This window comes from Dipodomys ordii, unplaced genomic scaffold, assembly GCF_000151885.1.
Source record: "Dipodomys ordii isolate 6190 unplaced genomic scaffold, Dord_2.0 Scaffold140, whole genome shotgun sequence".
NCBI classification, from domain to species: Eukaryota; Metazoa; Chordata; class Mammalia; order Rodentia; family Heteromyidae; genus Dipodomys; species Dipodomys ordii.
The window spans coordinates 1,457,259-1,482,664 of NW_012267356.1; the positions used below are offsets into that span (position 1 = coordinate 1,457,259).

A 25,406-nucleotide genomic window follows, 5' to 3' on the forward strand; every position below is an offset into this window, starting at 1 on the left:
TTACATGAGAGGGAAACAGAGCCTGTTTCTTGGAAGTTTTAGTCAGGTTGTGTGATAATCATCCAAATAAACTGGCTAAAAGGACTTAGACACGGGAGTTAGCAAATAATTTAAATTATATGAACTATTGTCCTGTAATCCAAGCTATCCAAGAGGCTGAGATCTGAAGATCTGGGTTAAAACCAGCCTAACCAGACACACATGAAAGATCTTCACCTTCAATTATCCCCCCAAAACTGGAAGGGGAGGTATGACTCCAGTGGTAGTGAGCCAACCTTGAATTAAAAGTCTAAAAGACAGCACTCAAACCCTGAGTTCAAGCCCCAGCATTGAAAAAAGAAGTACAAATACTAATTTAGACTGAATTTCTGTAGCTTATAATATAGCTTGTCAGCTATGGTTTACCTAACCAAGTGAACATATTTAGGAATTTTCCTTTGCAATGCAATTATTAAAATATAAAACGAATGACTTTTATTTGTCAGTATTAAGCATGTACTGCTTTAGCTTGCTTGCTCACAGGCACACTACTTGGGCCATGGCTTTGCCCAGGTTTTTTTTCTGTTTTATTTGTTTTTGGTTATTTTGGATATAAGGATCTTCCTTCCTTCCTTCCTTCCTTCCTTCCTTCCTTCCTTCCTTCCTTCCTCCCTTTCTCCCTCCCTCCCTTCCTCCTTCCTTCTTTTGTGTGCCAATACTTGGGCTTGAACTCAGAACCTTGAGCTCTTGCCTAGCTTTTGCTTTCAAGGTTGGTGCTATGCCATTGGAGCCATTAACAAAAAGCCATATTTCTGGCTTTTTGGTGTTTAACTGGAGATAAGAGTCCCATGGATTTTCCTGCCAGGGCTGGCTTCACATCTCAACCCTCAGATCCAGCCTCCTGAATAGTTAAGATGAAGAAGTGTGAGTCATGTGATGTGCAGTGTTTTATTTTTTTTAAAGAATGGCTTTTGAGAGAAAATTCACTAAACATCCAATGGTTTAAAAAACTTAGTTTAACTTTATTAGCCATTTTGCATCACAAGTATTTTTCATTTGGGCACTGGTGGCTCATGCCTGTAACCCTAGCAGCTCAGGAGGCTGAGATCTGAGGATCATGGTTCAAAGTCAGCCTAGGCAGGAAAGTCTGTGAGCTTCTTATGTTCAGTTAACCACCAAAAACCAGAAGTGGCACTGTGACTCAAAGTGGTACAGCTCAGGGACAGTGCCCAGGCCCAGAGTTCAAGCTCTACAACTGACAAAAAAAAAAGAAAGAAAGAAACAGGTTTTTCATTGTATTTAATTTTTATAAAAGCACCAGGTACGTATAGATTCCTTCATTTAAATTATTTTTAATTAAATTATTACATTAGTCTTTCCATTCTTTTTAGCTTAATTATTCAATTGTTTATATATATATATATATATATATATATATATATATTTTTTTTTTTTTTTTTTCGGTCGTGGGGCCTGAACTCTGGGCCTGGGCGCTGTCCCTCAGCTCTTCAGCTCAAGGCTAGTGCTCTACCACTTGAGCCACAGCGCCACTTCCGGCGTTTTTCTTTTTGCTTATGTGGTGCTGAGGAATCGAACCCAGGGCCTTGAGCATGCAAGGCAATCACTCTACCACTGAGCCACCTTCCCAGCCCGTCAATTGTTTTTATATTTTAGAAGCAAATGATTGAAAACTATTTTAGCCAAATTTCTCTATGGAAGCTTTAAGGTTCTTTTCCTTGGCATGTAAAATTCTTAATGTTTTATAAGAATGAATATCTGACTCTTATAATTCTACTTTGGTGGTGTATAGATTTGGTCTACAATCCTTGATTGTCCCCTGGAATGTTCTCTGGCAATATCCCTGGAATGTTCACTGCCGGCTTCTTCAATGAGTGAATGTACAAAGGAATGGCCAATGAAAACACAGTCAAGATATCAGCTGAGGATAGCAGTAGTCAAACTGCATAAATGATCATCAAACTTCCTAGCTGCTGACAATTATCCCCAATTTTTTTTCACCTGATCCCTTCTCTTTGGCAACTGTTTCTTCTGTGTTAAATAGTCTGAACTGGGAGCTTAAGGAAAGCAGAAAACTCGGAGTGTGTCAGAGACAGATTTCTATTTACCCTTATGAAAATGCAGGGACTTGGCAATATTTCATCATGGTAACTATAGATACAACGACCACATAAGGAAAAAAACTCAGTTCCTCAGTATGCTGCTCCTGGCAGAAGCAATTATAGGGTAATAAAAGTTGTTTGCACAACGATTACTTTATGCTAAAGTGCCAGTGCTAGGAAAGAAGGAGAAGAGGGAAGGGACCGCAGAGGGCACACAGACCTGTATGTCCTGCTTACTTGAGGCATCCAAGGGACCAAAAGGAAAGCGGGGAGAACAAGGGGAGAAGGGAAGCCATTGAAACATTAAAGATGGTGAGACTCCCATGATGGTGGAAAGTGGAATCCAATTACCATGCATTTAGTTTGCTTTCCTTCAGATGTCATCTCAAGAAATTGGTTTGCACTGAGCTGCAAGCAAGTTACCAGTGGCTCATGTCTGTAATCCTAGCTACTCAGGAGGCTGACATCGCAGTCAAAGCCAGCCGAAGCAAGAAAATCTGTGAGACTCTTCTCTCCAATTTAGAAAAAAAAGTCAGAGCTGTGGCTCAAGTGGTAGAGTGCTAATCTTGAGCAGAAAAGGCTCAGGCTCAGGGATAGCACCCAGGCCCTGAGTTTTGAGTTCAAGCCTCAAGACCAGAAAAACAAAACAAAAAAATCCCAACAACAAGAACAACAAAAACTCAAACACAAAAATCAAATCAAAACCAAACTGAGCTCTCTGCACACTGAAGCTATAGACTGCCTTTGAAAGGATCTGGATTTATACTGTTTTATTAGGAGAGGCTGTGTGATGTACCCTGGCACCTGTTTTTATGATTGCTACTGGTCAGCATTATAATAAGAACAGTGGGAAACACTCGTTAGGCACGCGTGTGGTGTGTGTGTGTGTGTGAGTGTGTATGTGTGTGTGTGCTGATCCTGGAGCTTGTATTCAAGGCTTGGGCATTATCCCTGAGCTTTTTGCTCGAGGCTAGCATTCTACCTACCATATGAGCCACAGCTTCACTTCTGGGCTTTTGGGGTGGTTAATTAAGATAAAAGTCTCACAAACTTTCCTGCCTGGGCTGACTTTGAACTGTAATCCTCAGATCTCAGTCCTTTGAGTAGTAGGATTACAGATGTAAGCTACTGGCATCTGGCTTTCATTAGTCACTCTTGCAATCACATCTGTGACAATCATTCTTCATATACACTTGATTAGATATCCCCTAAGCATTATGATGTAGGTGTGAACACAGCATGACCAGCTCCCTGAACATGGGAGTGATCTGACTGTGAGGGAGCTAAAGCGGTACTTACAATATTTTTATGCAGTTGCATAAAAGAAGCTATGTATTTAGGAAAACATGGTATACATTAGATGCATATTAGCTATGATGATGATGATGATGATGATTTTGTTATTCCTATGACTATGTCTTGTCTTCTCTAGAACCCCAAGACCAATGGAGGAAAAGTAAGGGATTAGCTTTAGATGATTAGTTTTCTTCTGCATCTATAACTTCTCCTTTACTATATTTCAATACTATGTAAAGTGTGTTGAGGAGAGAATATCAATAGGAGAAAAAAATAGAAGGTTAAGCCCAAAGAAGAACGTAGGGACATATGAGATATTCATCTCTATTCTTTCCCTGTAAGAGAATAAGCAGCTCATTTTATGTACTTGTGCTACTGTTTACAAATTGCACTGAGGGTTTTAGAATGTTACAAGCAGGTGCTGTGGTCTCAGTGAGTTACACTGAATGTGCTCATCACTGTGATACTGATTCCATGGTTATACTTTTACATATCTTTCAATATTGCCCAAGCCAAAGAAATCCTTGCAGAGAGAATTCACATCACATGCTGGCCATCAATTTAAGATTGCATAAACGGGGTAAGAATCTCATGATGTGACAGCCTCACGCAGTGTGTATCCTTATTCTGTGTGTTATATAGAACCAGACTCAGGCATGTGCAGCTTCGTTGAAACCTAGAGCTGCCTGTTTCCACCTAACACAGCAGAACCATTCACGGTTCAACTACAGAGTCAGAGGTATGAGTTTCCTAACTAATAGAGGTCCTGGTAAGAAAGAAAGCTCCAAACTCAAAGCCAGACGCTGCTGGCTCATATCTATAATCCCAGCTACCCAGGAGGCCAAGATCTGAGTGAAGACAGAAGTTTGAAGCCAGTTTAGGCAGACAAATCTGAGATACTCTTATCTCTCCGGCAACAAGCTGGAAGGGGAGTTATAGCTCAAGTGTTAGAGTGCCAGGTTTTACCAGAGAGCGCTAAGTGAGAATGAGAGGTTCTGAGTTCAAGTCCCAGTTAGTACTGACACACATGCATACCCACTCTCTCTCTCTCTTACAACACACACACACACACACACACACACACACACACACACACACACCCTACACACACACACAAACCCTCAAAGAATTCAATGGAGGAACTGGAATTTAGCAAAGCAGGGTCAGTGTAGGTAATTATTTTATAGACTGAGGAGTTAACACCATAGTTTTGCATTCGGAATGACCATAACACATTGGAGAACCAGACAGCTTTGACAAGATGAAGCTCAAGGAAGTGTATGTGGGATTTTCACTAGCAAACGCTGTCTGAATCACATATGAAAGACGAAAGAGTGCCACCATAGTGTAAAGAAAACAGAAAACGTCTCTGAGTAAAAATTAGACAAGGCAGGGGGAAAGAAAAAGAGATTTCAACAAGGAACAACTAAACTACGAATGTGACCTACTACTCTGTCCTCAGTTTACATGAACAGTTTCAGTGGCTTAAGCAAATCTCTAGGAGTAGAGCAATCAGAAAGGGAATGGTGATTTTTCACGGTAGACTGGGACTACGCTCTGTGAGGAAGAGGGGCAGGAAGCAGAGGTAACTGATGTATAAAGGAAAACACTTGGATAGCTTCAGTAACAGTCTTTATTTGGACTCTGAGGATAGGATATCTTTCTTTCATAGTATCCTTGTTTTCCAGGCAGCAAAGACGGGCGCAGACGAGGCTCTGGAATAGCTCTCAGGTATGAGAGTTTAATGCAACTTGCCAAGGTACATAGCTAGGACCAAATTCACACTGTCTTTACGTTAAGTGTTTTTACTTGGGAATTTTTTCTAATTCATGCAAGTTACTGAATATTGCTGCTGCTACTGCTGTGTGTGTATGTATAAGTGTGTGTGCATACCTGTGTGTGTGTGTGTGTGTGTGTGTGTGTGTGTGTGTAGTATCTTGTATTTTTGTTTAGGTTTTTCACTCAAGGCTGGCACTGTAATATTTGATCCATACCTCAAGTTCCAGCTTTTTGGTAGTTAATGGGAGACACTGTCTTGTGGACTTTTCTGCCTGGGCTGGCTTTGAACAGTGATCCTCAGAGTTCAGCTAGCTGGGTAGCTAGGATTACAGACAGACATGAGCCACCCGCATAGAGTTTATTATTGTTGCGTTAAAAAGAGGCTGTTAAGCCAGGCACTGGTGGCCCACACCTATAAACCTAGTTAGTCAAAAGGCTGAGATCTGAGGATTGTGGTTCAAAGCCAACCTGGGCAGGAAAGTCCAGGAGACTCTTATTTCCAATTATGCACCGGAACACAAAAAGTAGAGCTGTGGCTCGAAGTGGTGGAGCGCTATCCTTGAGCAAAAAAAGAACTCAGGGATAGCACCTAAGCTCTGAGTTCAAGCCCCATGACAACAAAACAAAACAACAAAATCCCCCAAAGAAGCTGTTAAGATCATGTCTCCTGACCACAGTGTCCGCTGATTTCTGTATATAATTTGGGGCAGCTTGTTCTCACCAAATTTCTCTTGCTACCACATATGTTATATTTTAACACTTTAGAGACATAGCCTGAATGAAGCTGGAAGCTGCCAGTTCCATTAGGAATCTAGACCAAATCTCAAAAGGCATGATTTAGTTTGCACACCATTCACCACTTGAATGAGTAAGTTTGCTTACAGAACAATTCATTTACTCATGAATATACACAAATTAATGTTTACTGTGAAGAGAAATCACTATTTGGATGTTGGAACTAGAATTTGAACACAGGATTTCATATAGTTCAACTTGATGGCTTGGTTGGTGCTCTACCAATGAAGATACAGTTCAGCCTTACTCTTTGGTGGGTATTTTGGACTTTGCTGCCCCCACTAGCTTTGAAACTCAAGCCTCTAGATCACAGCCTCTTAAACAGCTAGGGTAACAGGTATGAGTCCCCAGCACCTAAGAATTTTTAGATGTCAGAGTAGATTTGGCCTTAAGGCCAATGATGATACACTGAATTCTGACATAAAGAGAATGTTACTGACCCACGGTCTATAGAATACCTATATTTTGACGCATAGTTCTAACAATAGACATGGATTTTCTCACCTTCCATCCAATTATTGGGTTCTACTTGTGACTAATGTACTGTATCACTGAACATAAACTGAACCGAAATCATTAGTAAGAAAAAGTACAAATCTATTGACAGAACAGATTTATCCAGTGATGAGAGCTCACGGGTTATAAAGGTGTACCTGGCCATCAGTCCCGATGGTGCCTCCGCAGTCGGTGAGGAGCTCTGACATGTCGTAGTAGCTGACAAACTCCCACAGGCAGGCCTCCAGGTTCAAGTTTCGGTAGAAGCGTAAGGTGTTGGAGCCCCGGATGGGAGAGCTGTACTGGTAAGGATAGGTCTCTCCGATGACTTCGGGGTTTTTGGTGGCCTCCGTGAGGAAACCATGGTGGGTCTTCACCTCTGTGTAGTCCAGGAGGTTGGAGCACTTGTGGTTCCCAACTCTCGTCCCATCAGGGCTAAGGGTCAGCTCGAAGTTGGAGAGCTCTCGAGTGGAGATCACAGGGAGCATGCCTATAGGGGAGTGAGCGCATTAACACAATCCTGTCTCATTGTACTGGATCTTTCCCAGGCTTATTTATTATTTATTTATGTTGGTACTGGGGCTCAAATTCAAGGCCTTTAGTTCTTGCTTGTTTTTGTTTGTTTTTGTGCCAGCCCTGGGGCTTGAACCCAGAACCTGAGCACTGTCCCTAAGCCTCTTTGTACTCAAGGCTAGCACTCTACCACTTGAGCCACAGCACCACTTCCAGCTTTTTCTAAGTAGTTTATTGGAGATAAGAGTCTCATGGACTTTCCTACCTTGGCTGGCTTTGAACTAGGATCCTCAGATCTCAGCCTCCTAGTAGCTAGGATTGCTGGTGTGAGCTACCATCACCCAGCTTAGTTCTGGTTTTCTGATGGTTAATTGAAGATAAGAGTCTCAAAGACTTTCCTGCCTAAGCTAGCTTCAAACTGTGATCCTCAGATCTCAGTCTCTTGAGCAGCTAGGATTACAGGTATCAGTCACCGGTACCTGGCCAAGCTTGCTTAATTTTAAAGAATGATTACATTGTTAGACTTCTCAATACTGACAGAAATGAAAGATAAAAGACTTGAAGTCCATGTTACAAATTCAACACTATTTAGGCTTGGACATTTAGAAGAGGCCGAGTGAAATAAATCAGGTGACAAGGAACCCAAAACCCTTCCAATTGACTTGCTCAGTCTCGATCCCTACCGTCAATGTGTGGCATGGTGACTGTGAGTTTGATCAGGTTTGCAAAGTCCGAGTCTTCAGGGCCTGTGTATCGCAACTTAGCTGAGAATGGCTCAGCCCCCACAACTCCAGGCACACGAGGTTGACAAAGGCCTAGAGGAGAAGGAATTCATTTATGTTCAAAGAAGATTAAGAGATTAACACCTAAGGAGTATGTTAATATAAGTGCTGTTACTTTTCTATTTGCTCTAACCTTCCCTGGGCACTAAAATGTGGTGAAGAATGTAAATCACCACACACTCTTCAGTGGCACCTTTGCAGTGCTGAGATTTGAGATGATCTGAGAAAAGCCAGTTAGTCACTGTGATTTCATATGTGCTGGTCATTTTAGTTTATTAACAGACTCACAAAATTATTTGAACACATAGTATAAGCAACGAGTGAAAATGGGTGAAAAAATCACTAGGGACAAAGTTATTAAGTGAAGTTGATATTTGCCCTAGAATAATATACTTATGATTAGTTATAAAGCATTATTTATTGGTGAATAAAATATTTATTTATTTATTTATTAAATGGTGCTGGGGATTTTGCCCAGTATCTCATGGAGGCTTGGTAAATTATGGCATAACCTTTATTTATTTATTTATTTATTATTATTTTTTTTTTGTCCAGTGGTGGGGTCTGAACTCTGGCCCTGGGAGCTGTCCCTCATCTCAAGGCTAGCGCTCTACCACTTGAGCACCATTTCCGGCTTTTTTCTGTATGTGGTGCTGAGGAATTGAACCCAGGGCCTCATGCATGCTAGGCAAGCACTCTACCACTGAGCCAACTTCCCAGCCCAATGGCATAACCTTTAAAAAGAACTTAGACAGCTGGGTGCTGATGGCTGATGCCTGCAATCCTAGCTACTCAGGAGACTGAGATCTGGGGATCATGGTTTGAAGCCAGCCTGGGCAGGAAAGTCTATGACATTTATCTCCAATTAACCACCAGAAAACTGGAAGAGGAGCTGTGGCTCAAAATGGTATAACACTAGCCTTGAGCAAAAAGAGTTCAGGGATAGCACCCAGGCCCTGTGTTCAAGTCTCATGACCACCACCACCACCAATAAAAGTACTTAGAATGGTTTAGTATCATAAAAATCAGGTGAGTTCAGAGCATATGCACACATACCTGGACTTCCTTCCCTGCTGTCCCCAGACCAGCAGACTTCTCATCCAGGATCTAGCTGAGTTCCTGTGCATACCCAACGTTCACATCTCATCCTGCTTTGTCTCCTAACCTTCCCTTTTCCTCTCACAAGCTTTTCCATTTCTCTACTAGACACTTGCAAAATATTCCACTTTTTTTTTTTTTTTTTGTTGGCCATGGGGCCTGACTTCTGGGCCTGGGCGCTGTCCCTCAGCTCTTCAGCTCAAGGCTAGTGCCCTACCACTTAAGCCACAGTGCCATTTCTGGCTTTTTCTGCTTATGTGGTGCTGAGGAATCAAACCCAGGGACTCATGCATGCAAGGCAAGGTCCTCATGCATGCAAGGCAAGTGCTCTACCACTGAGCCACCTTCCTAGCCCCCACTTTTTTTTTCATGCTGCAGTCATTGCTTATGTTTGAAGCTTCAGCTCTATGTTGAACCTATCTGGACTCACAAATTTTTCATTGTTGGTGCCAGTCCTGGGGCTTGAACTCAAGGCTTCATGCTCTCACTTTGCCTTTTTACTCAAAACGGGCACTCTATCACTTAAGCTTCACCTCCATTTCCAGAAGCAATCACTTCTAACTTTGCATTTCAGCACTTTATCCAGACTGACATCTGTGTGTATTCCTCAACCTCTCTAAGGACTCCTTGACGATAGGGAACTTCCCTTCTTCCTCTTGCCAGGATAATGCCCTCCATCACACATATCATAGGTGCTCAAAACATGTGGACTGAATAACTGCATGGATTTTCATATTGGAATGTGGAGCGTTACAGAACAGCAGCGGTCTGGAAGAAGGGACATTGTGATATTCTGCAGCATTCCAGCCATCTTTATGCGAAGCTGGCAACACAATGGTTTACCTTCTTCTCTGCCAATGGTTATAATTGGGCTCATCAGCTCCAAGCCTTCATTGCCATCCATGTTCACAGCTCGAGCCGCACACTGCACTCGAGATCCAGGCTGGAAGTATATGGAATCTAAGGTGATTATCTTGGAGGATGTAAAAAAAGTGTCGAAGTCCACCTCTCTCATGGGGCTGGTCACACCGTCAGGGCCAGCTGGAGCACTGATCAGCCATCGGTAGCGGGTCAACGTGTCATTGATGTTCTCGCTTGCACAAATAGACCCTGTTTTGTCATAGTCAGAATATTTGGGGTTACAAGCCTACGGGAAACAAAAACCTATGTTAGAACCACAGTACAGAACAGCGAGGATATTATTTCTTCCCAACCCCTCTCAATCCCAGTGTCTTCACCTGTGCCTCAGGTTACTCATGCAACTTCCTGTGTGTGTGTGTGTGTGTGTGTGTGTGTGTGTGCCAGTCTAGGGCTTGAACTCAGGGTCTGGGTGTTGTCCCTGAGGTTTTGTTTTTGGTTTTTGAAGGCTAGCACTACCTCTTGAGCCACAGCTTCACTTTTGGCTTTTTGGAGATAAGAGTCTCATGGACTTTCCTGACTGAGCTGGCTTCAAACCATGAGCCTCAGATCCTAGTCTTTTGAGTAACTAGGATTACAGATGTTAACCATCAGCACCTGGCTGAATTTCCTTAGTTTTATTTCTAGCTGTGATAGTTTTTTTTTTTTGATAGTTTTTTTTTAAATGAAGTCTAAATTGAATTTCTAACCAGTAATTCGATGTTTACATGTAAAATGTTTAAACATATCAACCTTCAAACTCACAAATTAAATTAGTGTTTTCTTTCCCTCATATCATTCTTTCCCTATGAAAGGTGTCACCTTGCTCATGAGGTTGATAATTCCAGCAGTGTCATTATGGATACTTATCAGCCACTGAAAGCTTCCTTCCTTCCTTCCTTCCACTTCCCTTCCTTCCCTCCCTCCCTCCCTCCCTCTTTCCTTCCTTCCTTCCTTCCTTCCACTTCCCTTCCTTCCTTCCTTCCTTCCTTCCTTCCTTCCTTCCTTCCTTCCTTCTCCAGGTGATCAGTGAACTTGATTATTCTTGCACAATGCGCGCGCGCGCGCGTGTGTGTGTGTAATTGTGGGTGCATATGTGCCTGTACAGAGGCTTGAACTCAGGGCCTCATGCTCTCACTTGGCTTTTTTGTTTGATGCTGGCACTCTACCATTTAGAGCCACCCTTCATTTCTGCTATTTTTGCTGGTTGCTGGAGATAAGAATCTCTTGAATTTTTCTACCTGGCAGGCTTCAAATTCAGATCCTCAGATCACAGCCTCCCAAGTAGCTAGGATTATAGGCATGAGCAGCACTTTTAAATTTTAGTCTCTTCTTTTCCACCCCTGCCACTCTTTCCGTCTAATTTCCTTCCAGTCAAGCAATGCACTACTGCCCAGCTAACTGTCCCAGATGACACCCCTTTAATAAAGCAGTTCTTCTCTGGAAGTTCTCTGGAGTTCACCATTACCCATCAAAAAGCCCAAGTTCCTTAATAAGATTTTTAGAGACCTAGACAATCTGTTACTATTTATGACTTGTTAATTTGGTAAACTTTGCATAAATCCCTCTAGGTGGGTTGTTACACTAGGGCTGCTGTGATTGAAAAAGTAAGACATGTTTGCTCACAAGTTGCTTATGATTTAGTCAAGAGAAGACAAGTTAAAATGTGATGAACGTGTGCTACTTCTCCAGCTTTGGCTTTGGTTGCAATCATTTCTTTCTAGAATGATCTCTCCTTAACTAAATTGTATCATAGCTCCTGAAACTCAACTTGATTATCCCAAACATCCCTTCATACTTAGAGCCATTGCTATGCTTTCTAACATGAATCATTCTTATGGTAATGATCATATCTTGCCTCATATTAGAGCTAGTGGTAACTTTCTTCTCATCTTTACATTTAAATTCCTTGTGTGCAGAGGAGTCTATGTCTTACGTATGTATGCATATATGTATGTATGTATTTATTTATTTAGTACCTTATTTAGAGATTAAAATCAGGGCCTCATGCTCTTTCTTGGTTCAATACTGGCACTCTAACATTTGAGTCACAGCCCCACTTCTGACTTTTTGGTGGTTAATTGGAGATGAGAGCCTCACGGACTGTTCTATCTGGCTGGCTTCAAAACGAGATTCTCGGATCTCAGCCTCCTGAGTAGCTAGGCCTCCAGGTGTGAGCCACTGGTTCCTATAAACTTACTTTTTAAAAAATCAGTTTCTAAGATTTACTTACTGACCAGACAGTAAATCATTTTTTAAATGAATAAGGTAAAACATGGAATCTTCATTTAATTAAGGTTATTTTTTCTTTTTCACTTCAAAACTCAAACCTGTTAATACTTTCCTACTTTCATTCCATCATGACAAATAATAATGAAGGCTTATGATTATTATAAACAATTATCTAATTTCCCTTGTGTTTCATCAATTCCATACTCACCGTAACACAGACGACAGGATAGCCAGACGCAGGTCCAGTGCCCTCTTTAGCTTTGGAAGTGTCATCATATATTAGCAAGGACACAATTTGAGGGACAGAAGGAAAAGTGACATCTGCCATGTTGTTTATTTCTTCAATGTACACAATGGCTTTGGTGACCTAGAGGGAAAGATAATCATCATCAACTCATAAAATATTAAGAGTTTTAGTGCTTCTACTGTGCAGAATAATACTCAAGGTTCTTGCAAAACTCATGAACTCTTTGAGATGAAAATTGTCATGCCCAGAATCCTTGGAGAGTAGCAAGCCTTCTGTAGCTGGTTGTCAGTGACTCTGGCACTGTTTGTGTATATTCTATCATCTTAGAGGTAAGCATCTGAGGCTGGGGAAGCCAGTACAAAGGCTGGTCAGTGGCTTGCGTGGAACTTGGATCCTAATTGTTATTTTCTACTCCAATTGTGGCAACAATAGACAAATCTGTCTTGCAGTTGTAAACTAGATGTTGTATGAAAAAAGTCCATTGGCTGATAGTGAGAAGGATGCTGACAAACACCTTGAGAAAAGGTCAGGGGATCATGTGGGTCCAATAAAGTGGAGGTCCATGAAAATCAAAATTTGAATGGGCAAGGCAAAAAGGCAGTGCCTGAAGTGCAGGCTGAGAGATGTTGAGAACCAGACAGAAGTGGAAGCCACAAACACAATACCTCCTGCAGGGCAAGGTAAGGAAATTCCTTGCTATCCATTTGCCCTGTTTTTTGAACAACCTCCCAATATCTGATAACTGGTATCACAGGTATAGCTGCTCTATGATTTAAGGTTACATTGAGCCGGGTGGCTCACATCTATAATCCTAGCTACTCAGGAGGCTGAGATCTGAGGATCACAGTTCAAATCCAGCCCAGGCAGGAAAGTCTGTGAGACTCTGATGTCCAATAAACCTCCACAGAAAACTGGAAGTGGCACTATGGCTCAAGTGGTAGAGCGCTTGCCTTGAGCTGAAGAGTTCGGGGACAGCGCCCAGGCCCAGAGTTCAAGCCCCATGACTGAACAACAACAACAAAAAAGGTAAGGTTACATTGCATGAACTCAATCTCAATTTGAAATAGTAAAGATAAAAAAATGCATTTGATTGTGTACATCACACCTTCACAGCAAAGGAACATGGTAGTCTCAACTGTAGCCCTTTGTGATTGTCCTGGAAAAGTGAAAGTCAACATACAAAGTATGGGTTTTGACTAAATGCAATTTACTAAATCCTTGTAAGGCAGAGATTTCTGCTTAATTTTAGAGAACCTTCGTAACAAAAGTAATTCTAGTGATTATTTTTTTTTACTCCAGAGACTTTCCTATATTACCCCATAAAAATGATAGTAAAAGATAGTAAAAGTAAGCTGGTGGCCTGTAATCCTAGCTGCTCAGAAGGCTGAGATCTGAGGATTGTAGTTTGAAGCCAACCCTCTCAAGTAAGTCTGAAATGTCTCTTACTTCCAATTAAACAACAAAAAACCAAAAGTGGGGGTGTGGCTCAAGTGTAGAATTCCAGTTTTGAGTGAAAAAGCTAAGAGGGAATACCTAGGCTCTGCATTCAAGCCCCAGTATTGGTGCATGTGTGAGCACATGCATACACACACACACACACACACACACACACACACACACACACACACAGATTTTCTGCCTATACTCATTGAATTATAAATATAGCTTTAAAAAGGAAATATAGTAGAAATATTGTCATTCAATTTTAAAATGATAAAATGGGATAAATATCCTAAGAGAAAACATTTCCTCAATTTGACCTTCTATTAATAGAGAAACCGATAAAAGCAATATAGTAAACTTAAGCACAGACATAAAATCAACCTGTTCCTAAAGTGATTTGTCATGTAAACAGTTAAATCTACTGTAAAGATCAACATTTTGCACAAATTATGGCTATCTTGAAGGAAATCTGTAGCACAATGCAAATTAAATAAGCATAGAAAACAAGTTTTATGTAATATTTTAGATATGAGGCTCTGAATAAAAAAATTCTAATTAAATCAAAAGGAACAGTTAAGGAATTTGAGGGCTAGCCAACCGTTTTGTGGGTGAAAAATGTATATTTTAATGAGTTGAGGCACTGAATCAATGTCTCATCTCTATGCTGAGACAAAGCTTTCTCTCTGGAGATTAATTCTAAGTTTAGACACTACTGACTGAAAGGTGATGGGCTAATGTGGGGTTTTTTAACTCCAGGTCTTGAGTTTCTACAAATAGGTTTTGTCAAGGAAAGAGAAAATTTCTGATTATGTTATAATCAGAATCAAGTTTGTTTTTGAGAGGAAAGAGATGATGAGCATCCTTATCACAAGTGAAGTCTCATCACTTTATATAAGGTGATGTGATTTCTCATCGGCATTGCTCAGTAGGATGCTGGCCGTGAATTTATACCAACCACACTGTTACTTACCTGCGTCTCTGCTACCATGTTTTCATCAGGTTTTAAGTGTACAGTGAAAGCCTCTCTCATCTCTCTGACTCCATCAAATAATACTTCAATTTCAACAACATGCTGTGTTTCTCCTTCCTTAAACTCAATTTCTACAAATGCAAAATCACAGATTTAAATCTTCTACACATGAACAAAAGTTATGGTCAAGCTTTATTTGGCCTGTGGATCTATAATGGAAAATAGAGTCCATATTGCAGTCTAGTACATTTATATATGTATATATGTGTCAAAAAGGTAACCTACAGTTTAAGAAATATTACTTGTTCTCATAACACATTGAAACATTTTCTATTCTATTTTTTTCTACAATTGGAGTGTGAACTCAGGGCCTCACCATTTGTCCTGCTTGCTTGCTTGGTTGATGCTCTACCACTTGAACTATAACTCCAGCCTAGCTTTTTGTTGGTTATTTTAGAGATGGAGCCTTGTGGACTTTTCTGCTTGGGTTGGCCTTGAACTACAATCTTTTGGATCTCAGCCTCTTGGGTAAGATGACAGGCATTAGGCATTGCACTACTGTTGGGCTTATTCTGGACTATTCTTCTATCCGTTATCTTCCTACTAAAAGAAAAATTCTCATTATTTATTAGCTATTATTTATTATCTTATTATTTATAAGTTATTAAATTGATTTGTTGATTTTTTTAGAGTTTAAAAAATATGCTAGCCGGGAGCCGGTGGCTCACGCCTGTAATCCTAGCTACTGAGGAGGCTGAGATCTGAGGATCATGGTTCAAAGCCAGCCTGGGAAGAAAAGCCCATGAGACTCTTATCTCCAATTAACCACCAGAAAACCAGAAGTGGCGCTGTGGCTCAAGCGGTAGAGCACTCACCTTGAGCTCAAGAGCGCAGGGACAGCACCCAAGCCCAGAGTTCAAGCTCCATGACCAACCCCCCCCCCAAAAAAAAAATATATGTATATGCTGAGTTAGAGGACAATCAATAATTCTCATACTGGGTGGTAATAGGACAAACTTACCTCTCATTCCTCAGAATTTCTAATAGAACCCTAGTCTTGTGAATGGGACTATAGGTAGAATTGAATATGCATGGTAGTTGTGCTATGTATGTAGAAAAACTATACATAAAATTGCTGAGTTGTTAATGCAATATTGTATCTCAAAACATGTATTTTGGTTGTAAGGATGAGACTCTGAGTTCAAACCTTAGTACCATTAGAAAAAAATCATTTCTTACACTTTAAAGTCTGGAAACTCATAGGAAAACAGAAGTTGTTGAAGTCTTTTATATAGCCCTACATGGTCATAGGCAGGTGGTGAGACAAACAAAGAATGGGCTGTGTGGAGCAATAACATTTCCATCCCTCTCTGTTCCCTTTTACACTTCCCATGCTCTCTCATTTTCATTGCTGGTCTTCCTATTGCAAGCAGAAGCTTCTATAACCCCCTGAGTTATACAAATAAAACTTCTATGAAGTTTACAAAGTAATTTTTAAAAAATATTTACCATATTAAATACTTTAAATAATATTTAACCATTAAATGATTGTTTCAAAACACTTGCTAGATGATGGTCACTTTTCTCAAGTACATTTGTCTTAATCTGTCACTTTATTTTTAGGGCATAAAAGAATTTCAACTTTGGTTTAATTTTGTTCTGTTTAATTTGATTAGGACTGACCTCCACTTAAGCCATAAAAGGAGAAATGAAAACATTAAAAAATCAGGACTGGGAAGGTGGCTCAGTGGTAGAGCGCTAGCCTTGCATGCATGAGGCCCTGGTTCAATTCCTCAGCATCACATAAGCAGAAAAAGCTGGAAGTGGCGCTGTGGCTCAAGTGGTAGAGCACTAGCCTTGAGCTGAAGAGCTGAGGGACAGCGCCCAGGCCCAGAGCTCAGGCCCCACGACCGACCTCCCCCCGCCAAAAAAAATTAAAAGGTCCCTTAAGTTTTCATTATAAACACTAATAAACCGTATGTTGAAATTTATAGGATAAAAGCCACATAGTTGATTTAGTATTATTTAACTTATATCTGACTTCATCTCTCAGTTTACTACACAGTTGTAAGATGGTTCCTGTTTAGCCAAAGAATTAAAGGAATTATATGAAAATCAGTTGCATTTTTTTCAGCCATTTATAATCTGCTTATTACAGAAAAGGCTGACTTGAGATTTCAGAATTTAATAGCTAATCAGTTTTGTTTTCTTCTCTTTTAGATCATATGTGATTTATTTCACACACAGAGAAAAAAAATCTAAGGACATATTTGAAGCTCCATAGTAAAGTTTTGCCATATAAGCAAAGGAGATACAGCTCCTTTGTAGAAAATACTCTTTTTCTATTCGTTCATTTGGTTTCTAGCCATTCACTAATTCCTATCATTCACTTTGTAAATTTTGTTCATGAGTAAAATGGCTGAAGTGCACCATGGATAAGAACTGATGTCTGCTACTCTGAGTATGTACTCCAAATGATTAATGAGCTTAATTTTGGAGGTAAGTTTATGTTTATTGTCAGCAGGTGTGTATGTGTGTGTGTGTGTGAGAGAGACAGAGAGAGAGAGAGAGAGAGAGAGAGAGAGAGAGAGAGAAAGACAGAGAGCAAGTAAGAGAGAGATAGAGACCAACAGAGAGAGACAGACAGACTGATGGAGGAGAGGGAGAGACAGAAAGATGGGCAGACACACAGAGAATATTGATTTGTCTTAATTGCTCCTAAAAGGAGATGATAAAACTGCTCCCAGCCTTTGCATCAGGAGATGAAAGGCGGCCATAGGAGACAGCCAGAGAACGCATGGTCTTGGGGTCTCTGTGGCTGGTCTTCCAGCATCCTCTCATAGTCTTCTATTAGCACAAAGTTTTCTGGCTTTAGTTTCAGATTTCAGGGGTCCTCAAATAGATTATCATCTTGCCACAAGTTTCAGTGGAATGGACATTTAGAGGAAAGTGATTACATGAAGTCTGATCACTGTGTGAAGGTAAGGTCAATAGAAAGTTACACTCAAACAGAAAGCTATGGAGTAAATCTACTGAAAATTCCTCAAAGTCTTAACACCTATACCCTATAAGTCAAAAAGGAACATGCTAGAATTTAATTCTGTTGTCTTTTTTTCTTTTAAGGAGATGAGTTTAAAAGATTGTATCTCTATGTATTGCATTGAATGCTTCCCTTCTCCCCCCCCCCTCCCCCCTCCATTGGGTACAGTGCTAGTGCTTACTATTGGCAAGACCTGGCTGGAGACAGGCCTGCGTGCCTCCTACCTTCGGACACAGGGTGATAGTCTTCTCCAGAGGTGGCAGAGCCGTCTTTGGTGTGGACCCTCACAATGGAAACCTTGGAAGTATCTCCTTGGCGAATCACAGGAATTCTGACCACAACTGATTCTCTTGATTCTTTAGGTTCAGTGACGCTAAATTTGGTTTCTCCAAATTTGATAATGGACTCTAAAGTTGGGGGAAAACATGTACCAATTAAATTGCTAGGCAGAGAAACACAATTTTCCCCATTTCTGTTTCCTTCCATGGGGGAGGAATGTAATGATGGTTGCATTCCTGCCTTCTCTCTGCCCCCTTATACTAAGTAATAGTGAGTATGAAAATAAAAGCTGACAGATGTAGCCCAACGCCTTCCTGAGAATTAACCAGTGTCATATACTCTGGGCTGTCCTTTTGTGGCATAAATTACATGTTTCAGGCCATTGATGGGGGATGGAGGAAAGGAAATTCTTGCTACCAAACTACTTGCATTTCAAGATTTGTATAGGGGATTGGGAAGGTATAGAAGTTTGGGTTTTATTACTTAGGTATAAGACATACTCTTCCAAATCAACTTTGTTATCTATCTATCTATCACCTATCCATCCATTCACTCATCTATTACCTATTAATCTACCTATCTAATATGTATATATCTATCATATATGTATGGGAGTATGTTTGTATGCATGTATCTATTATGTATCTGTCATGTATGTATGTATATGTGGTCATGTAAGCATTTATCAACTATGTATGTATATATGTGGATATATATGTTTGTATGAATTCATGCATATGTACATCTACATGTATCTATGTATCATCTATTTATTAATCACAAATGTATTTATACATCCATCACCCACTATCTATCTAACTATCTATCTATCTATCTATCTATCTATCTATCTATCTATCTATCTATCTATCTATCTATCTATCTATCTGTCTATCTACTCTTTATCTGTAGGCAAGTGTCTATATCTAGCCTGCTTGCCTGCCTGCCTGTCTGTCTGTCTGCTGTCTATCTAATTTTTTCAGTGTTAGGGATTCAATTCAGTCCTCTTACATGTTAGGTAACCACTGTACAACTGAATTATATCCCAAACTCTTTATTGTATCAGTTTTTTTTGTCTATTGTGGGGCTTAAACTCGGGGCCTGGGTATTTTCCCTGAGCTCTTCAGCTCAAGGCTAGTGTTCTACCATTTTAAGCCACAGTCCACTTCTGGTTTTTAAGTTGTTAACTGCTTTTTTTTTAAGTTGTTAATAAGCTTCTTAAGGGGACTTTTTTGCCCTGGTTTTTAAGTTGTTAATTGCTTTTTTTTTAAGTTGTTAATAAGCTTCTTAAGGGGACTTTTTGCCCTGGCTGGCTTTGAACTGTGATCCTCAGATCTCTGCCTGCTGAGTAGCTAGGATTACAGGCAGGAGCCACTGTCACCCAGCTATATTGTACCAGTTTTAATGTAGATTTTTTCCCCCTCATTTGTGTTGTTTTTATTTTTCACTTGCTCTAGTTCTACTCCGAAAGGGAATTCTTTTCTGAGTCACATCCAGCCATGATTAGGATAGATTTCAGTTTCCAATTAACCATTACATATAAGGAAACAGCTTCTTACTATCAGCATCATCTTGGATCCTTATCAGGGTTTCATTTTGTTCACCAACTGCAGCCCCAAAGGGAGAGCTGCTTTGTGGAGTTCCAAGTACCAGGCGCAACTCCTCGACTTCCTCATAGACCGTGTCATCCATCAATTCCAGGATGCATGGCTTTTCTGTCTCACCTGGAACAAACAATAATGGCAGCAAGACAGTCATATCCCATAGTCAAGGAGGATGATGTATCAACAATCAGAGTCCAAGCACCATAGGAGTAATGTTGTACTCGACCAGTGCAAAGATCTTCCAGCATATAGTAAGCCTTCAATAAATACTTGCTGAACAAATAAATGGATAAACTCATGCATCGACAGTCACCCCCACTGTTCTGCAGAAATTTTTGCCTTCTCTAACTATAGTGAGATGTAGAATATTTCTGTTTCTATCCTTAGAAAGTAAGCAAAAAAGAGAAAAATGACAGTTCTCTCCTATTTTCTGGTCTTAAGATCAGAAAAAAAAGTTAGATTTGTATTGAGTGGTCAGTTTTTATTTGATCATAATACTAACTTCTACTATTACTAAATTTTTTACTTATAATTGAGCCAAGAACAATTAGATCCTTGCTCTAATGAATTGGACCAAAATTATACTTTTAACTGTCTCCAAACTCATTAACGATTATTTTTTGTATTTCATTTTTTGGTGTGTGTGCCAGTCCTTGGGCTTGAATTCTAGGCCTGGGTGCTGTTCCTGAGCTTTTTTGCTCAAGCCTAGCACTTTACCACGTGAACCACAGTTCTACTTCCAGTTTTTTTTTTTCTGGTTAATTGGAAGATAATGGACTCACATACTTTCCTTCAAACCATGATCATCAGATCTCAGCCTCCCGAGTAGCTAGGATTAAAGGCATGAGCCACTGACCCAATTTAAAAAAATCATAGTGGCTATAAAATATGCTGCCTGATGGATATTTACAGAAATAATTCTCAGTTGTTGACCACTTTTTTTCATTGTTTCCGTACTATAAATAACTTTGTGATAAACATTTACATAGAGAAATTTTCTGTCTATGATTTTTTTCTCTTAGAACATATTCCTCTAAATGCAATTATTAGATCAAAATGATCACATAAATTAAGGTACATATTAAAATAGTGCGAGCAATTTAATTTAATTATATTCAACATTAAGCTTAATTCCCTGCATTGTGAAAGCTGTACAATGATATGTTCTTGTCCATTAAGTTTTGAATAAACGATATAAATTAGGAGCCAATAAGTCAACGGAGAAACCACAGGCCCATACACTCAACCTGTTACCATCAACTACTTGTCTCTTAGTACACCGAAGTCATGGCTATAAGCTTGTTGAAATCATATATTACCTTATACACACTTCACAACAAATACTTGGTTCTCTCAAATGACACTTAAAAACTTCAGGCCCAGACTTACCGGGGAGGAATGTAATGGTGGAGATGTCAGTGTTGGGACGTTCTTCGAAGTCCATCATCACCTGTGCAGAGCCCTGCCTGGTGTAGCATCTCACGGAAGACGTGAACTGGACATCCCCGCTCCTGCGGATTCCTGCAACGATCTGCCCATCCTTTTCACTGCCAGTGTGCACTCTTTCTTTGAATTGCATCTTTGGCACTACAAATCAAATAAACTCATGGATCAAAGTGGAAATTTCTTTAAAAAAAAGGTGAATGGATAGTGGAGAGAAGAAGGAAAAAAGAAGAACTGAGAAGTGGAGCTCAGTCTATTCCTTTGAACTTGAGCAAATCAAGAGTACTTATTGTCTTGCTGGGCATGAATGACTCTTGTCTGTGATCTTAGCTACTCAGGAGGCTGAGATCTGAGGAGAGAAGTTCAAAGCCAGCTAGCAGAAACAAATGTGAGAGACTTTTTTTTTTATTGCCAATTAACCAGCAAAAAGCCAGAAGTGGAGGTGTGTCTTAAGTGGGAGAGTACCAGACTTGAGCACAGAAGCTAAGCAAGAATGTGAAGCCCTGAGTTCAAGCCCCAGTACCACCAGCATCCATAATAAAAAAAAATGTTTTGAAGGCTGGGAAGGTGGCTCAGTGGTAGATTGCCTGCCTTGCATGAATGAGTCCATGGGTTTGATTCCTCAGCACTATATAAGTAGAAAAAGCTGGAAGTGGCACTGTGTCTCAAGTGGTAGAACGCTAGCCTTGAGCCGAAGAGCTGAGGGACAGCGCCCAGACCCAGAGTTCAGGCCCCCACGACTGACAAAAAGAGTTTTGATTTATTTCCTTATCACTGAACTCTGAACTCTTTTTTTCCTACGTATTTTGTGAAATTAAGGTATGCAATAAATTGCAAGAAAGCAGCCAAACCCAGAAGACCTTAAGCTGTTTCTGTCTACCTGTATTGTTTAGCCATGAGCATTTCAAAATACCTTCAAATGAAGAATGCTTCATATGTGCAAATAATTATAAGCATCTGCAGACCGTAACAGGGAAAGCTGATGATGAACTTGTAAATAATTTTAGAAAACCTAAGCTGGGTCAACACAATACAGATCTCATAGACAAAATGTTCTATTCCTCCAAGCATGGTTAGAATGATCATGAATGAAGAAGTGCTCAGCGTTCCTTTTGTGGTGACTGGACAGATAGCCCTACCTCATGCTCCGCAGCTGGTTGTTGAAGGATAGTGTTTTTTGAACCTTATTAGGGAAAGTTGAGAGGCGACTTGATGAAGGAAATGACATAAAGAGTGGAGGAAATAAAAGAGATCATTGACATTCAAGGGGCCGTGGAGCTCTGTCTGGCTCCAAGCATGCGAGATGAGGAAATTCTTGAGATAGCATCAGGAGACCGATGATAATAACATATTTTCTTTAAAATATGAGAAGACTAGAGGTTCTCTTTAAAGGCTAAGTCTATCAAAATAGTCGATAGGAGAAAGGAAGACATGGTCGGCGGGGAGCCTGTATGGGTTGAATAGTGTGGCCTGTCACATTCATACGCTGAGAATATGACTTTGTTGGTAGGTTAACGTCTTTAATGAGGTAATCAAGTTGAAATGAAGGCATTAGGAGGGACCACAGCCCAAGGTGATTAGCGTTCTCATTTTATAAAGGGGGAATTGAACAAAAAGGCATATGGGAAGACAAGAAAGGAAGACATGTAGGGACAGATGATCATCGATAGATCAAGCCTCACCTCTTCAGAATGGATCAACCTAAGCAACACTCTTGTATGACTTGTAGCTAACAGCTACAGGAGGCAGTACTGTCTCTTAGCTTTTTCACACAAGGACGGTCAGTGCTCTATCACTTGAGACACAACTCCACTTTCATCATTTTTGGTGGTTCATTGGAGAAAGGAGTCTCATGGCCTTTCTGCCTGGGATGGCTTTCAAACTGGGATCATCAGATCTCAGCCTCCTGAGTAATTAGGATTACAGTGGTAAGCGATTGGCACCTGAGATAATTTCCCTTAAGCCATTGAGTTCTTGGTGCTTCAGAATGGCTGCCTTTGCAATTGAATATAATCTATATGATTTTTTCATTCTAACTGCCACATTTATAACTCCTGATGTTTGTGATTGTAAAATGAGCACTCACAGTCAGAGACAGAGTCGTTGATGTACACGGTGGCTTTACTGGGCTCGCCAAGGGCAGCATTCACAGGCATACGAAGCACCAGCTCAAACTTCTCAACCCCCTCCAGCACGGGCTGTCCAAGGTCATCCACAATAATAATCCGAACCCTCTGCATGTTCACTCCAGGGGCAAAATCGAGATTACGGCTGATTCCCACATAGTCAGTTCCAGCTATAGAGAAGAGCAAAAGGATTACCCAGGTGGGAACTAAATTTTTTTAAAGTACAAGAAATAAATTATATGATCATAGCAACAGAAAAGAACATTTACAGAAATGCCTACAATTGGTATCTATATAGTTAATGAGGTTATGACTTTAAGGTCAGGTTCTAAATTTGGTGTATGTCTCATGATTGAAAGAATCTCACTAACTCTTGTGTGTGTGTGTGTGTGTGTGTGTGTGTGTGTGTGTGTGCGCGCTCAAGAGAGAGGGAAAGAGTGAGAGGAAGAAAAAGAGCTAGAGAGGGGACTGGGAAGGTGGCTCAGTGGTAGAGAGCTTGTCTTGCATGCATGAGGCCCTGGGTTCGATTCCCCAGCACCACATAAACAAAAAGAAAAAAAAGCCAGAAGTGGCGCTGTGGCTCAAGTGGTAGAGCACTAGCCTTGAGCTGAAGAGCTGAGGGACAGCGCCCAGGCCCAGAGTTCAGGCCCCAGGACCGGACCCCCCCCCAAAAAAAAAGAGTTAGAGAGAGAGAACTGAGATTTGAACTCAAGGCCTCATTATCTTGCTTAGCTTTTTCTCCTATGGCTGGAATTCTACTATTTGAGCCATACACATCTCCACTTCTGGATTTTTGTTGATTAGTTTGCAATGAGTTCTTCAGAATTGTTTACCCAAGTTGGCTTTGGACTATGATTTTCAGATCTCAGCCTCCTGAGTAGCTAGGAGAATAGAGATGAGCCACCAGTACCCCATCCACAAAGCAGCCTTTTAAATTTCAGCCTCTATATTCTTAAAAGGCCAGAGTGGAGGACAGTAAGTAGTTCAGTATCATTGTTTCTCTTTCTGTTTTCATACTTTTTGCTTGTCTGACTCTATCCCTACTTTTCCTTTTCCATGTGTCACAGCTTAAGTATATCTATGTTCAATATATTTCAAAAAAGACTTGAATCTTGAGGATGTAGCTTAGGAATAGAGGTGCTCAGCACACACAAGGCCTTGGGTTGAAAGCTCTAGCACAAAAAATACAGAAGTCTGTAGCTCCTTATTTTTTTTGTATCCTTTGCTTTTTTGCCACTTTATTTGCATTTTGGTAACTCCCTACTCTCAAATTTCATTTGCATTTATTTCTTTTACTTTCAGTGAGTAATTGGGTTGATCACATGTTTATTGGACACAGAACGCTGCTGGCTCTAAAAAAAAATGCAAGGGTGGCTTTGAAAATGGCCTTACTTCTGTTTACTTTCAGTGGCTGGAAGCAAACTGTGTGTAATGAATGTGTTCATATGTACAAAGCACATTTGTCACACAAAGGTGAATATATATATATATGTATATATATATATATATATATATAGGACATATAAGAAGATATGTTTAGGACAGTTTGTACTGTTGGCTAATTAAAAAAAAGAAAAGGAAATACTGAATCCTGTTTGCCTTAAACATGGTAATCATTTTAAAAAAATACAAATCTAACAATAAAAGACAGGCTGCTTTAGCAAGAACAGCTTGTATAAGAACATGTAGGAAAGGATTTTGTCTCGGAAGTATTTATGGGAACAAGTGAAGATGCATGCATACATGATACTTAACTGTCATTAGATTTCTGTGAGGGCGACAGGATTACTCTGCGTACTTATACATCATTGCATTCAACCTTGTGAGGTGAGTCAAGAGTGGAGAACCGGTGGGTTGAGATGTAGCTCAATGGAAAAGCACTTGCCTAGCAACCGCAACATCCTGGGTTCAATCCCCAGTACCAAATCCTCCCCACCCTCACCCCCCCAAAAAAAACCAAAACCCAGATGAACAAGAGTGGAGAACCTGTCTGGTGTTAGTGGTTCACACCTATAATCCTAGCTACTCAGGAGGCAAGATCAGCCCAATCCATGAGACTCATCTCCATTTAACCAGCAAAAAGCCAGAAGGAGAAGTATGCTTTGGATGGTAAAGTGCCAGCCTTAAGCAGAAAAAGCCTACTTAGAGAGAATGAGGGGCCCTGATTTCAAGCCTTAATATTGGCACACACACACACACACACACACACACACACACACACACAAATTTATCTATGATATAGTAATGATTAGAAGGGGGGGAAAATCT

The 25,406-nt window shown here is 40.4% G+C and overlaps 1 protein-coding gene across 1 annotated transcript in view; it reads right to left on the minus strand.

Moving 5' to 3' along the window:
• Frem2 (FRAS1 related extracellular matrix protein 2) overlaps positions 1–25,406 on the minus strand; it is a 155,426-nt gene that overhangs the window by 11,547 nt on the left and 118,473 nt on the right. The window contains exons 8-16 of the mRNA XM_013031489.1: positions 23,099–23,308; positions 20,959–21,156; positions 19,525–19,689; positions 17,911–18,093; positions 14,647–14,777; positions 12,195–12,353; positions 9,701–10,004; positions 7,661–7,792; positions 6,623–6,954 (exon numbers count right to left, since the gene is read on the minus strand). Coding sequence (XP_012886943.1) covers positions 6,623–6,954; positions 7,661–7,792; positions 9,701–10,004; positions 12,195–12,353; positions 14,647–14,777; positions 17,911–18,093; positions 19,525–19,689; positions 20,959–21,156; positions 23,099–23,308 — 1,814 coding nt within the window. The remainder of the gene's footprint in view (positions 1–6,622; positions 6,955–7,660; positions 7,793–9,700; positions 10,005–12,194; positions 12,354–14,646; positions 14,778–17,910; positions 18,094–19,524; positions 19,690–20,958; positions 21,157–23,098; positions 23,309–25,406) is intronic.